The sequence below is a fragment of the Parambassis ranga genome, chromosome 8 (assembly GCF_900634625.1).
Source record: "Parambassis ranga chromosome 8, fParRan2.1, whole genome shotgun sequence".
Taxonomy (NCBI): Eukaryota; Metazoa; Chordata; class Actinopteri; family Ambassidae; genus Parambassis; species Parambassis ranga.
The window spans coordinates 15,226,161-15,242,245 of NC_041029.1; the positions used below are offsets into that span (position 1 = coordinate 15,226,161).

General features: G+C 42.2%; 1 protein-coding gene across 1 annotated transcript in view; it reads left to right on the plus strand.

The window, feature by feature from the left end:
- mei1 (meiotic double-stranded break formation protein 1) overlaps positions 1-16,085 on the plus strand; it is a 45,178-nt gene that overhangs the window by 13,155 nt on the left and 15,938 nt on the right. The window contains exons 11-22 of the mRNA XM_028412203.1: positions 1,904-2,038; positions 2,188-2,302; positions 2,468-2,556; positions 2,766-2,913; positions 3,294-3,405; positions 5,402-5,462; positions 5,963-6,060; positions 11,327-11,483; positions 13,825-13,975; positions 14,693-14,866; positions 14,949-15,080; positions 15,675-15,864. Coding sequence (XP_028268004.1) covers positions 1,904-2,038; positions 2,188-2,302; positions 2,468-2,556; positions 2,766-2,913; positions 3,294-3,405; positions 5,402-5,462; positions 5,963-6,060; positions 11,327-11,483; positions 13,825-13,975; positions 14,693-14,866; positions 14,949-15,080; positions 15,675-15,864 — 1,562 coding nt within the window. The remainder of the gene's footprint in view (positions 1-1,903; positions 2,039-2,187; positions 2,303-2,467; positions 2,557-2,765; positions 2,914-3,293; positions 3,406-5,401; positions 5,463-5,962; positions 6,061-11,326; positions 11,484-13,824; positions 13,976-14,692; positions 14,867-14,948; positions 15,081-15,674; positions 15,865-16,085) is intronic.

Below are 16,085 nucleotides of genomic sequence, written 5' to 3' on the forward strand. Positions count from 1 at the left end.
TCACACACTAAAAATTATGTCAGCCTCCCTACACATCTGATGCAGCTAAAACAAGTGTTCGTCTCACTTCAGATACTTCAGTTTCCACACTTATTATAAAGTACGCTGTTTACATTTCAGCAAGATAGTGTTGTTTTAAGTGGGGTATGGCAAGAAGGGGCGGCAGCAGCATTTAAAACACTGAACCTACTGATGCTACATTTTGCAGTACAGAATCATTACATTACAGTTTGCAGAAATAAGAAGAAACCTTCCCATTTATTCACCCTTGTGAAGAGACATTTTGTGTGTGGGAGGCTCAAACCGTCACCCTGTTGGCAGTGTCTGAGCCCCCACCTAAACTCACTGTTTATCCAAATACAGGCAAATAGGTGGAACACGAGTGGAGCTGATGTGGGTGGGCAGTTTTTGTACCAGGCTATACATGTTTATTTCTGCTGTAAATGAGTTCTGTAAGGATTCTGGGGCTCAGAAAAGAAGCCCATGCATAAGTGTTAAAAATTGCAGTTCACTTCACAGCCTCTAGAGGCTGACTCCAAAAGGGAGTCAATATCCATAGTTTGCCATGTAAAAAACTAACGTTTTTTAACGCAGAAATGTTATGTTTACAGCCTGGTTTAAAAAACACAATAGTTTTGGTTGATAAGTTCTCACCTCACGGCGCAAGCTTCCTGCTTCCTCGTCTGTCTGACCGCCTCACAGTAATTGGAGACTATGACCCATCATCATGGTGGAAGTCTGAGCCTCCCACAGTGGCTTAAAACGGCACTTTAGAAACCTACATGTGACATCAAGGAAGCTTTATCTGTAGTTATTTACGTACTGTTATTTACCATTTACTTAAATAATATCATAATATAATGACCATGACCATTAAGAAACAAAGACCCTTCTGTGTGTTCTGCACTACTGTGTAGAAGAGTGATATTTAAGGCATGGTTGTCTTGGTTACTTGCTGGAGAACATTTTCAGACTGAAGAAACAGTTTGTATTTAATTTATGTGCTATCATCATTATAGTATAATAATTAGTTAAGATATGCTGCTGAGTTGAATACACAGTCTCTCCAAACAAGTTAATGTTATTACAGCATTTATTAATTACACTGACGTCCTGAAGCTCATACACGGCATTTCACTCAAACCACACACTCAATCACTCTCCAGATGTTTTACTGCATGTTTGTTCGCTGACTTCAGCTGCAGTGACCTCCTGTAACACATGTTAACTACGGTGTGCTGGGAAGTTTAATTAGATTTAAATTAACTGTCTGCTGTCTCTGAGATGAAAATATATCACAAGCTACTAAAACACCGTCCTATTTCTGCAAGGTTGACATAATTTTAATGAAATGTTCTGTGCTGTCACATGGTGGTGATATGGGGGATAAGAGATGTCATAATATGAGAGGGAAAATTTGTCCTATACGCTGAGTGGAACTCTGGAAAAAAAAGTAACTAGACCAGAGCTCTTAAAGTGCTGAACAAGCTGAAGTGTGTGTATCAGTGTGTGTGTGTGGGTGGACGTGTTACTTAGGTTGTGGGGACCTAAATCTATTTACACAATCACAATCTTCCTTAGGGGGCAAAAAGCACAGAGGCACAGAGATTATTTTAAGGTTACAGCGAGCTTTCATGCATAAATGTATGTCAACCTAATGTCTTATACAATCATGGACACACACAGAGAGGTGTGTGACTGAGTGTATGTTCCAGGTATTACTCATGCTGTGAGGACGTTGTCAGGATGTAACAGTGACAGCTGTATCTCTTATTTGTGTGTACGCTGCATGACTTTTTTTGTGTGTTGGTGTCAAAATTTAACAGCACTGTGTAATGGTGTTTAAGTGTAATATTTTGATATTTGATGGTTGTGTTTAATATGTATGTTTGTCTGTGTATAGACAGCCTCCAAGTGTGCATCTGTTCCCCAGTGGCCCAGGGTTTGTGGCGGTTTCAGAGGCTCTGGTTGCAGGAATCTCGTCCTCCTGCCTGCTGGTAGCCACCCAGGCCTGTGGCGCTGCCTCCGTCTTGTTCAGGTATACACACACACACACACACACACTAAAGACTGAAGTTATGTAAATGACTCACACATACTCAAGGGTACAACTTACACGCAGTTTACTCAGGCATGAGATGATGTTTCCTTGGCATAAGCAGCTGATGTTGTCTCTGAATTCTCCAGACTCAACCACCAGTCCAGACCTGTTCAGTACAGGGAGCTGAAAGGATTGATAGAGGCCATCACTAACAGGTTCCCTGAGCTGAGTCTGCCCACCCCTGCTCATCGACGCAGCTCTGTAAGTTTAGTGCTTTGTCTACAAAAGGATGCAAAAGATCTTTGCTGTCTTTTTCTCCACCTTTTTATCTGTTCCTTTAAAAAACATTGTAGAACACTGTACAGCAGCACAAGTTACATTTTATTATTTTAAAAACGTCACCCATGTCTGGCCATCATATTTCAGAGACTGATAAGGTCCGATCCCAGCAGCCATGCCTCCAGGTCTGAACGATTTCTGCTCCAGGCCCTCATCTGCTTTCAAGCTGCCTGCAGGTCAGAACACATTGGTGGAGTTCACTACACAAACTGACTCACAAATGTGCACAACATGTTGTCTTATATTCTTTTTCATTTGTTTAAAAAAAAAAAACACAAGTTGAATCGTGTTTTGCTTAATTCATGTTTTCAGCCCAATAGAAGGTGTTTTTAGTTACATAACATATGAAAGAGTATGTTGGTGTTTGTGTGTCTGTGTGTTCAAGGTTGGCTGAGGATTGTGCGTCTGATCCTGTTCTGAAGGAGAACACGTTCACAGCTCCGTATAAACAGAGCAACACTCAGGACTCGCTGGAATCTCTTTGTGAGCGTCTGCTGCACTGCTGTGACTCCGTCTGGATACACACCGTCACTGTGAGGGCTACACACACACACACAGCCACACACACGTCAGACTCATCGTCTTCTCATCTTAACCTTCTGTCACAGCTGTAAACCAATCACTTGAGGAAATGATCCATTGCTGGCATCTCCTTTCTGAGAAATCGGCCCTGATGATGAATGTGTGCTGTCTGGCTGTTCCTCTAAATAACTTTATTAATAAGAACACACACACAGAGCCGCTGTCTTTATTAGTTGTGTGAACACACAGACATGCATGGTTATTGATCAGAGGCTCTGCAAAAGTCCCTGTTTCTTTGTTGTTGTTTTTTATAGTTCTCTACAGCCTTAAAAAAAAATGACACACACACAAAGAAAATGGTTTGTTGTTTGTTATTTTACTGTGTCTGTAGAGGATGTGCGAGGGTGCTCCACACGCCCAGATACTGCAGTACTTCTACTCCATCCTGTCCTCCCAGTTTACCCTTCTTCCATCTTTAATGCCCGTCTTTGCAAGTAAACTCGGTGAGTTGTGCTGCATTGTGTAAATACCAAATAAAGGTTCAGAAAGTCCAGTTGTCTTTGTTTTAGCCTTGATTGATTTAAACACGTTAATTTAACACAGGTGCATTTTGATTACATTGACCTGTCATGATGTGCTGCTAAACTGGAACCATCCATCCATTCTCTGTACACGCTGTGTCTCTATCCAAGCTGTTAATGTGCAATAGGCGGGGTACATCCTGGTCACTAGTCACAGGGCTAACAAACAAGCATTCATGCTCATACTCACAGCTACAGCCAATTTAGAGTCTCCAATTAACACGCAGGAACGTGCTGGAATTTAAATAAAATAAAATATTGCACATGATCAACAATAGTAGATGAATAGACTTCCATTATCATTAGTTTAACTTTTTATCCTGTTTGTACAATCAGATGTATTTTATTGCTGGTCTTGTTAACATAATATAATGCCAGGAGTAGAAAGACACACACACACACACACCAACACACAACCTAATTTTTCTAAAGAGCTGGTTGTTTTTGTGCAGATTGGTCAGTTCAGCACCTCCCTGAGGCGATGTTTGAATCCTTTACAAATTATAGAAGGCTGAAACAGACGCAGTTCCACCATGAAGCAAATTATATAAACAGCAATTAGCTTCATTTCACTATTACATAATGGAGCGCTCTCCTCTGAGTCACTGAACCATGTATGCCTATAACACTAAAATCTGTATTTTGTGAAATTTAAAATGAAGCCAACCAGTTGATTCTCCGTTCATCAAACAGAAGGCTAACTGCCTGAATGAAATGTTATGTGACTGAAGGGGAAGACTAAGCAATCTGTTCAAAACTGGCACCCTCGATTATTGACAGGAAACTTGTTGCCTCCAGCACCGTGTGGTGGCATTATAAACAAACCTTAGTTTCATATTGATGCTGCAAGTGGTTATCTAAGCAGAACATTTTCTGCAGATATGGCACACATCCAAAAAATAAAATGAGGTAACACATTTATTAAAATGTTAACTTATCTCTACAAAGTCTTCCTTACTGAAGCACTGGAACAGCCAAGATTTTAAATAGAGCGAAAGCTATAAACTAGCTTTTTTCGACAGTGAGATAAAGCAGGCCTGCTGCCCTGTTGCCTTGACTTTTGCAAAATAATGAGCCTTTCCCGCTAATGCTTCACATTATTCTCAGAAAATATGTTGTAATGTAAAGGTTTGAAGACCTTACGTCTACACATAGCGAGTATGTTTTTGAAAATGTAGCTTTTTATATCCACAGTTTTAGGTTACAGAAAATTGACTACATCCAGGATGCCATTTGCATTGTTGGCTACTGAAATCAGAGTGCTGCTGTTTTTTCTTTTGCTTACATGAGACTATTTTGTGCAGAGGCCAAAATAGTGTGGCTGCTAACCTTGCTTAAAAGGTTTGCACAGTTCAAAACATTTGCTTCATTAAAGTACGGAGGTCACAGCTACACAATCCAGCATATTCATGAGGGAGGCGGCTTCGCCAGCGTGGCTTTAAGGTCGAATTATATCATTGGCCTTTGGTTTGGCATCACTCTGACAGCACTTTGATTTTGAGTGGATCTTTTTCAAACATTTCTTGTGTCGAAGCCTCCTTTCCTGTCTGCTAGCAACACTGAGCTTTTAGTTTAAGGTGCTCCTTTGTTTTCCCCTTTAAATTAAGCTTAATAAAACTTTAAATTAAATTAAATTAATTCTTAATAAAAACCTCTTGGCATTGAACAGATTTGCCCTCATACAAACATCTGAGTATGTCCAAAAGTGTGGAGAGCCGTGTACAGATAATGCTACACGATCAGCATCATTCACTTACTGAATTTTCTGGATTTACCTGGAGTTACCTTCACCTTTACACGTCCATTGCACAGTACAGGCTTGTTGTTTGTGTCTATTTTAATAATCCCACTTTTGGCTGTTATGCTCACTATTGGCATCTGTTTACTTATCCGGCTCCTGACCTCCTCTTCCCTGCAGCATCCTCTGGTTTCTACAGGCTGGCCATGGAGCACAAAGGCCTCCACTGTGCAGGAAACAGGTAACAGGATAACCTGAGGACACACACACACAGAGCTAAAACAAAGTTTACATTCTCAGAGTGTAGCTGTGTTTGTGTTGTGAGTTTTTATATGAGACTGACTCTGAGTCACTGTAACCTGGTCGTCTCAGCTGTGTGGTGCAGCTTCAGTGTGTTTTTGCAGTGTGTGTGTTTGCATGTGCGTCTGTGATAGCGTGGTTATAGATGTGGTTGACTTGGTAGGCTTTAGGTCCTCTGCTCTCAGCTATAATGAAACTGAACCACACTGTGTCTGTGTTTCATATTTGAAGGGAGTAAGCCCAGGCACTTCCTGTCCTGGCTCTCTCAGTTTACGGTATTGACCGTGCATTGTGCAGTGTGTGTTCTCTGTTTGTCTCAGGTGCCCCCATTCTTTTTCTTTATTTTTGCTCTGCAGTTTCCCTCCACCTTTTTTCTGTCTGCTTCTTTCTTGTTTCACGGTTCTCATGTGTGCATTTCTCCCCTCTCAACAATTCTTTCAGGAACCCGAATCTCAATGCGTCTTGCTGTGGTTTTCTACAGAAACTCAGTATGTGTCTGCTTTCCCACTCAGACCCTCCTTCTGGCCTCCACCAGCATGGTATGCAAATACACACACTTGCACCGCACACAGAGCTACGTGCAGCATCAGTTAAAACCCTGCTATTCCTCTTAGGTTCAGTGGAACTGTTGATGCTGTTTAAGAACAGTTTGTTTTTGTGGTGCAAGGTCAGAGTTATGGATTATCAAAGTTACGTATTAAAGGTAGGGTAAGAGATTTTGAAAACTCAGTGAGAGTCAGCCAGATTTTGAAAGTAAACACACGCCCCTTTCTTTTGGAGCTCACCCCGAAGCCACGCCTCCAATCACATGGATGCGCATCACCTGAAGACGAGCTGCGGTCTGTGACGTCGGCCATCATGCACGTACCTCTCTGGTGCGCGCAGAGCAGAAAGAGAGTGACAACCAGCCAATACTCCGCGCAGGGTCCACCCGGAGGATTGGCTGATGTTTTTAGCATTTTATAGCTTCCACAGATGATTCATATTCTTCGTTTTAAAGCGAAACTGCCGAACTAATCGGTTGCTATCGGATTGTAACACTAATTTAACAAAAAGTGCATCAGAATGAAATCTCCTACCTTTAATTATCTTAGTAATATAATAACTTAATTGACACGCGTACATAAAGGTTTCATGAAAGTACTATCAGGGTTGTTTTTTGTTTCAAATAGTAACCACTGTAGCTGAATGAAATATGAAGACAGTGTGGAAATGTAAAAAAAAATGCAGTTCCTCAAATTCCCACTTGAGGCTGCAGAGAGCAGGTGAGGGATTGGTGAGGAGTTTAAAGCCTTAACATATGTAGGTTGATTATAGAAAATGTGATGAATAGGTTTAACATGCAGGTCTGATGGAATTGAGTCATTGTCAGGGCTTGCCTCAAGTGGTCATATGATGAACTGCAGCTTTTGAAATTTCTGCTTATTTCTGCCTAATTTCTCAGCTGTAGATGTTTGGTTACTGTAGATTTACCTGTTGCCTGTGAACATAGGGAGCTAAGTAAGGAAAAGGGGAGAAAAACAATCTAACAAAGGAAGTTTGTTTTGTAATTGTTGATCCAGATACAGGCATATAGTGACTCATTTTTGTAGTTTCTTCTCTGCCAGAAGGGGGATGCTGAAGTTCTTTATTGCAGGTTAAATAAAGCTCCCCTTTTGTTTTCTGCTCGCACTCGTCTCTCTGTTGAACTCGATGAAAACATAACTCTCATCCCTGTTAGACTCACCTGTTCTTTTACCCTCTTCTCTCTGAGCCAACTCAGCTGACACAGACAAGCTGGTGATGCCCGTTCAAATTTTTTACAAGGTCATTCAAAACATCTCTAGCTTCCATACAGACTGCATTACAGTCCCGTTGTCTCTGACTAAAGTGAACCGACTGAAACACACGTTAGCACCAGTGGGTGAGCAAAATCAAATGCTAAAAATCAGCACTATTCCCCGTCTAATGTCTTTTCAAGTCACTGTAGCATAGCCTAAAATAAAGAGCCAAAAATCTGGAATCTGCAGTCGCTCCCTCAGGAGGTGTTGTGACACCAGAGTTGTGTAAATTTTTTTTCTTTGAGGTAATGAGATGTATGAATTGTTCAAGCAAGAGTCTGGCTGTGCGTTTGTATGCATGCTGTGTGTGTGTGTGTGTGTTTGTTTATGTGCGTTTGTGACTGTGAATAATGAGTATGGCAGAGCTAGACTCCTGTTTGTTCCTTTTTTCTGCCTGTCACCATTTTCCTCTCTTTTATCACCCTTATCTGTTTTACTTTCATTCTTCAGCCTCGCGGTTTCTCTCATTTTTCTTTGCTCTCATGTTGAATTTTCACCATCGCATTTCATCTGCTTTCCTGCTCAAAGGAATCTGCAGATATTTTTTGCTGTTTTTCATCAAGTCTTGTTCTGATGTTGTTGAAAAATGGTTGAGATTGTTAAAAGTTCTCATTGCAAGAACTAGAAGTGTACCTGAGTTAAAGCTAGCTAGCTAACCCATCATTGCTCACATACAGCAAGCTAGCAAACCCTCCTATGTTGTTGTGCTCATCATAACATACACACACCAGGGAGGACCTGCAACTGGTGGGCCTGATGGAGGGACATCTGCTGACAGCTGATTAGACAGGAGGACGAATATAAGACAGGGGTCACATGTAGGGCAAAAGTTGCAGTAACTGATGTGACAGCTCTGCACTTAATCCTCAGATTCTTGCCCGTAAAACAATATATCACAAGCATGTTAGACATTTTCTTACCCTCTAAGACCAGCATACTGTGCACATGCCACATAAACATACTGTACACAAGCCACTGACTGTCATATACCTAGACTTGAGTAACATGTAGGGATTTATGCAGCTGACACCAAAGAATTCTTTTTCTCTGATTCTTACCCGAGCTCCAACTAATCTTCGCTTGTCACAGTCTGACTGTGCCTCTACCACTTCTCAACTGGTATATTGTCACTGCTCGTTGCTATTTGCATGATATATATCTATTGGTAGCACTGTTCTTGCTAGCTTGGTGCTAGCTAGATAGCTGGAAACATAAGATATCAATTTGCAATAGCCTATTTATTTGTTCACATTCTTACATATAGAACCTTTAGTGTGTGTCCTGCACTTCTGTGTAGCCGTCTGATGATCTCATAATGAATATTTATGCGTCTCATCTCATCTCTTCTGGTTTTTGTTTTGATCAAAACCCGAGCAGGAGGCGACATGTCACTGCAGCCTGCCTTTTAGGTCTGTGTGCTTTCTGTCCCATCTGTTGTCCCCCTTCTCATCTTCTTCATCTGTCTGCCCTTGCTCTCACTCCCTGTCCTCCCTCTGAGACTCTGTATAACCTTCTGTTCTTTTCTTCCGCGCTTTAGTCTTTCACTATCACCATTTCCCCCAAGGTGATGGCTGTTTCGGTGCCTTGGAGCCCTTCTTTACATTTAGATTTTAGTTTCTATACCAAACTTTTTTTTTTATCCATTGTAGCCCCTTAAGACCTTGATGCTCTCTGTCTTCCCATGAGTCTGCAGTCCTCATCAAGCCCTCCTGCTCCCTCTTTCAGCCCTGTTATATGTATCTGTCCTCTTCCTTCTGTATTTCTTTAACTCCTAAATCCTCCTTCACTTTGTTTGTTTCACTTCCCACAGACTCTGCAGGGGCTTTATATCTTCTTTGTAGTCACGGATCAGTGACCCTCATCCCCCAATGCCTTCTTTGTCATTTTCTTCTTTTTGCTGTACCACTGTCTGCCAGTGACTCCACTCATATTAGCTCCTGCCTATGGTGTTCTTGCTTCCTTCTTGTCACCTCTCTTTTCTTTTTTCCTCTGCAAGAGGCTGCATTGCACTGCATAATTCAGTCTGTGCTGTGTTCCTGTTGTTGTTTCTCTTTCTCCATACTTCACCTCTTTCTCTCACCATCTCCCTGGAAAAAAAAACACCAAACCAAAGACACACCAAACTGACATCAAAGAACCTGTAAGGATGATAGCTGACTGTGACTTTGCCTCATGTTACCTGTGCTACGGCTACAAAGTTACACTTTGCAAAAAATAACCTAGCACTTTTCTTCAGACAGGAAATAACTCCCTATACCAGTAGGTGGCAGCAGTCTGTATTACAGCTCTACATGGTGTCTTCGCCATTTTGTAGTGCTGTCTGAATGTGTAGTGGACATCTTTAGAACCTGTATAGGGTCCTCAGTGTATCCCACAATGCATCATGACAAGTAGTGTTGAACCAATACACTACATTAACAATATATACCATCATCCACTGCTAATGTAGAAGAGGAAGAGGAGCATTGTGACAAACTTAATGATCAGTCTAACTAAAGCTGGATCCATACTCCGTGAGAACAGAGAACTCGCTCCCTGGGTGGTAAGAGTTAAACGGAGGTACCATACTCCCCGAGAAGTGTGTGTGCATACGGCCCGCCCACTCAGCACACGTCACACACAAAAGGTTGACAATGCAATTGTATTGCAAGTTGTGAGCACAGTCGTGGTTACCTGGCCTAACGAGCTGATAATGCTCAGGGAAGAGGACGTATAGCATGACAATAGATAGAAGATCAGTGTAGCTGACTGTAGCAGACCTCTGGTCTGAGTGAGTTTAATTCTGTGAACGTGTGGATGACTGTCTGCAATAATACATCCTGTCTCCCGGTGTTTAATGTGCGCATCGAGCCACCGTAACGCCGTGATCAATACTGGGATTAATTTTTATCGCCACCTTTTGGACAGACGCTCCCCTCTGTGCCGTGTTTCTCCTTCCAGGAGCTGTTTGCCAGCTGCTCGTCTAAACTGTCCATCGTCGTTGTACTTCCTCCTTCTGTCTCTGTGTTCTGCACCTGAAGAAGCTCTTGCGCTTCTCCACATTCATCACGCCCACTAAATTCCGACCAATCACACAATTGTTCTCGCACAGCACTGAGAGAAAAAGTTCTGCCCGGGCCATGTGTCCGAGAGAGCTGCAGAACAGGCGCTCCGAGAGAAAAATGACGTCATTTTGTGGGCGGAACGTCGGCAGCGAGGAGCGAGTTCTCTGTTCTCGTGGAGTATGGATCCAGCTTAAGTGTTTTCCTGATGACCACATATAGGGAGTAGGGAGTGAATGGGTGCTGATTGGTCACTTCCTGTATTTGTATCACATGGGTTCTTTCAATTCCCCGCCCCTTCGCTTTACTAATCATTGAGCATTGATCATTGACCCGCCCATCGAAGGGACAGGAAGTATAAGATTTCCTAATATTGGTGTAACAAAGTATCTTTATAGCTTTGACTCTCATCTCATCTCCTAAACAAACGCAAAGAAAGAATTTTTATGCATCACAACGCCTTTAGAACCTCTTTTTTCAGAAAACAAAAACAACCTTGTCTCAGTTTTTTCTGTCCTGTCTCGGCCGCTTCAACCATCTCTTCATATTATTAATATGAATTTGCAAGGAATATTGAAAATTGAATTTTAACACGTCTTATCAATTTTGGATACTGGCTTTATGTTTGGATGCGACATGAGCAATTGTTTGAAGTGTGAAATCAGCGCAGCCTCTAACATATCCGTCCCTACGTAATTTTTTTCATAAACCTCTGCTTTTGGCTTGGCTTCAGTTGTAAACACAAAATTGGTGAGTAATAGTCCTTTGTAAATATGCCTCAGGGCCTCTTCTTCTGCTGTGTTTCATTTCATTCCATCCACCTCTCATCCATATCCTCCTCCTCCATTTTCTTCTCTTGTCGGTGTCTCAGTAAATTTCTCCTCTTCCTGTTTGCAGTATTGATTGTCAAACTTTCTGTTTTATTTCCCTGCTCATTCTTTCAGATGTTGGGGAGGTAGAGCATCTGCTGCAGCACAACCTTTCCTCTCTGTGCTACCGTCTGTCAGACTGGCCCTCTGTGCTGTGCGAATATCAAGGACCAAGGGCCACACAGTACTGCATGGTGGTGATGCTGCACCTTGCTCTGCAACAAGGAGACAGGTAATAAAATGTGCAAGCTGTCGCTTAACGATCACATTCATATTTGATTTTGCATATTCAACAGTGACTAGGTGACTCTGTGAGCTGGTATTTCAAGCATTTGTGCAGTGAATTCTGCTGCGGACTGATTTTATAAGGACTAAGCAGTTTGATCCAGGACTCCTTTCTCCCACAGCAGCGTCCACTTGCAAGTCCCTTTGTTCAGGGACTGTAATTTCCTGGCTTGGTGGCTGCAGAGTAGCTCTTGGTAGCACTGTATTACCTGTGCTCAGGAAAATCAATATAAAAAGCACAGTGTCACCAGAAATCCTCTCTGTACTGAATGCTGGCAGCTGTGCTCCAGTTTTGTCTTTGTGTGTTTGACGTTGACAAATTTCAATATTACATCTTTTTCCTGCTACATGAACAGATATGTCAACGTTTGCCTTCAGAAATATTTGACAATTAATAGCTGATTTCACCAGCTGAATTCTAGCAAAAGCACCACTTTGCTTTGCTGTATCGCAACCCCTGAGAGCAGAAAATACAACATTTGAGCACTGTATTTATATAAGCAAAAACCCAAGCAATATCTGCAGTAGCCTCATAACAAGTCACAGAATAATAGCAATATGAATTCAGCTGGTTTCACACAGTGATGCAGTGCTCCCCCGGTTCCAGTGCTACTGCTGCAGCCCGTTGAGGGTGTTCTTAAATACATATTTTATGACCTCTGAGATGAAATATGGCGACCTCTCTGGAAAGTTTAATCTGTCCTTCTGTGGCTCCTAAGCCTGGTTTTACCCTTCCCCTTGGGGGAGTGGGATGAAAGTCTCTCTCTGCTACTGTGCGGTCTCATCATTCAGATTTTGGAGATGTGGCCAGAGATTTACATATTGTGGGAGGGTGGAGGGTGAATATGTGTGCATTTCAGCTGAGAGAGAATTTGTATATTTTTAAGTTGTTTATTTGGCTTTTTATGTCTTTATCTGATGATGAAAAACATGCAGAAAGGGGTGCAAACTGGAATCTAACCTGCACTGCTGCAGTGAGGACTGTACTCTCAGCTCACAAGGCATGAGTGGGAATGTTGTCCAGTTGTTTTGACCACTTCACACCAGATATGTCTGCAGTCTGGAAGTGTGTTTAGCTCAGGGGTCGGCAACCTTCAGCATGAAAAGAGCCATTAGACACAACTACTAATCTACACCTATTTGACCACTAAATTGAAGGTAATATTAATCTATATATAATATAGATAGACAGATTAGATATAGATAATATTTATCTGAACAAGAAGTGCCAGTTCATATGTTATTTTGATTTCAGTGTGCCGTCATTCATTTCCTCCATGTCGTGGGCTACAGTAGTCAACCTGAACATGAAACATCGTATCCATTTCAGGGCTGCAAGGCCCCGTTCACACTGGAGAAAGTCATTCCAGCTAGAGTAGGATTGAGCCCAGACAGCCTTTAAGCTGGATGCGTTCACACCTATTTTCAAATCTGGCTAGCACACAGTTGTGTCCGCACTCAATCCGGCTTCATCCAGCATGTTTGCTGTTCTCCAAACCACTAGGTGGCTCCTCGTAATATGGCTAATAATGTGGCTAGCCGGATTCGCTAGCCACATTTGCGTTCACACCTGAGCCACATTTGAGCCAATCCTGCTAGATCCACCTCTCGAGGGTGGATCTAGCCGGCTTGAAATCAAACTGGATTCAGCCGGATTGGAGGTGTTCACACTCGGAAAAAAACACATCTGGATTGATCTGGATGCGGCCAAATCCTGCTTAAGCCACATTTTTTTCCCCAGTGTGAACGGGGCCTAAGACGTCACTTTGTTTTTCACGAACGATTGCGAGCTCTAATCTGGCTCGAGCGATGTTTACTTTTAATGTAGTTCATGATGGAAAACACCAGCTCGCACAAGTATGAGGATCCAAAGATCGACGGGACTCCAAATGCAAACTTTTTCCATGTTCATATAAGTTTCGGGAATGTCATTCCATGTCGGCCATCGAACACGAGTTTGTCTGGTGTCACAGGTGCTGCGTACAGGACGTGACTGTGATGCATATTTTGACAAAATATTAAGTTTTATTTTAATATCGCAATCTCCAAAGAAATAACTATTACTATGAAAAAATTAAATGAATAAAATAAAATATTTATTCACATTTATTCATATTATTATTATTTTTTTCCAAAAAAGAGCTCACTGCCTGGGAGCCATAACAGAGGGATGAAAGAGCCTCATGTGGCTCCGGAGCCGCAGGTTGCCGACCCCTGGTTTAGCTGTACATGTGTGCTTAGAACATTGGAAGTAATGTCATCACTTTCTGTGTTTGTGTGTGATTCAGGCTTCTCCCAGACCAGAGTGTTTTCTCCAGTGTAGTGTGGTTGTTGCATTCAGTGCAGGAGCAGGGCAGCTGCATCCTGCCTCACCCTGTGATCCGCTCTGCCCTCTACCTGCTGGCGCTGACACAAGACAAGAGCCCCGGTCTGGATGGGGTAACTGATCACCACTCACACACGTTAATTCACAAAAGAAGTTAACTTAACACTAACCTGTTTTTCAATTTGCCTTAAGATGCCTTAAAATTGTGTATTTCCAGTCCTTTGAACTGTGTTTATCCCTTTGTGACAGCAGAGTCAAACAGCCTGTCAGAGTTTTAAATAATCTGTTTTTCTCCACTGTGAGTCAGCCTAACATTATATTTAAAAAAGTCCACAAATCATATTCTTAGAGATAGTTTTACTGACAGGTAATACCACATTAATGTGTCAAGATTTTTATCAAGATGAAGGTGTTTTTCCTGAGGAAGAGAACAGCATGTACTGGAGGAGCCGGAGTTCTGTATGATTTAATATGGATGCCATTACCACGGGGGCCACGAAATGCTCCGAATCAAAGCTTGACAGCTCATATTCATCTTTTGAAGCAAAATCCATATTGTGCTGTAGATGATTCAGCAGCTGAGAATATTAATTATAGTTCATCTCTTCTCTTTTTTTAAAAAAAAATGCTGCATAGAACATGTAATGTTTTCTCTTTTTTATTTCAGAAAACATTATACAACCTCTCTGAAAGTGCTTTAGAGTAACTTAACAACTGAACAGTAAATACTTTAGTATTTAGTATTATAGTGCAAACTTTTTAGCTTGGGTCTGTACAGTCGTCTCAGAGTACTTTGGCTTCATCAATCCTTCTTTACCATCCCACTCGAGGCTCCTTTGCACTGCATCAATAAGGCACTCTCCTCCTGCCAAAGCTTCTGTTCCCTCTACTTCCACCACCCTGCACTCCTCCACTTCATCTGTCGCTACCCAGAGCTAGCAGAAAAATTTGGACTCCTTGTTTTGGAACTTTGGTTGACCAAGAAGGACTCAGAGCAGGCCATGGTAAGAAAAGGGAAACTTCTACTTCCACAAAGTTTCAGTAACTATGTAATTAAGTAATGGTTGGATTGTATTGCTGGTTCAGGCAGACGTGCAGGAGAAGGGTGAGAAGAAGGAAAGCCGTATAGAGGAGAGGACGGATCAAGAGCCAGACACAGAAACCAAGGAGCTGCTGATTCTGATAGAGACGTACCCAGCTGTCATTCAGACCCTGCTGGTGAGAAACAAAGACCTGAAATCTGACAGCTAACTAAGCTGACACTCAAACATCGTCAGGTTGTCGTTGAGGTCTGCGGTTCTGCAGTCGGCACAAGGATGGGCCTTAATCAATCTTTTTTATACCTACTCAAAGCGCACCTCAAGCAGCTTGAGGTTACAGGTCTTGCCCAGGGACACATCGGCATGCAGCTAGGGCCGAGGATCAAACCCACCTGAGCGACAGCCACCCTACATTAGGCCTTAATCAATGGTTCCCCATATTAGTTAGTCACCGACATTTACACAGAGGACAGAGGCCATCATGTAACAACACCCAACTCAGAAGACGGCATTTTGCAGTTTTATGTCCAAATCGCTTATTAAATTGGTTGCAATCTGCAATGTCACCAGTAGAGGGCACCGAACCCTACACACTGGTACTTTAACATTCAGGCAGAGCTCTGAACACTGAAAGAAGATTGTGGAAAACATTTGTCTTTAACCGGCACTCCTTTTTTTTTACCTTTTTTACTGCATTATGATAATGTTGGTACCAGGAGATGTTCTAAATTAAAAGTTGTGTCTGTCTTTTTAATTGGCCTGGTGACTACAGGACATGGTGTACAGCAGAGAGGCTCCCCTGGCAGAGCGAGTTGTGGGTGTGCTGGAGGTTCTTTTGCGCAGTCAGACAGGCTATGAAAAAGATTTTTGTGTGAACCTCAGGCCGGGCCTGCTCCAGGCATTACAGCGCTTCAGTGTGGACAACATGGGGCATGAGCTTGGGCAGGGACACACAGCACAGGGTAAGACACATAATGTTACAGAATATACAGGTTTTTGAATGTACATCATAAAATATGTGACATTGCAGCTGGTATATTGCACCTGAGGATGTTTGACAGTGTTGAACATTAATGTGTATCTTGGTTTAGCTTGTATTATCATCTTTAAAAGGAAATTCAGATTGTAGGGATACTGACCTTCAACACTTTACAGTTATTTCATCCTCAGCTCCATCGACCCG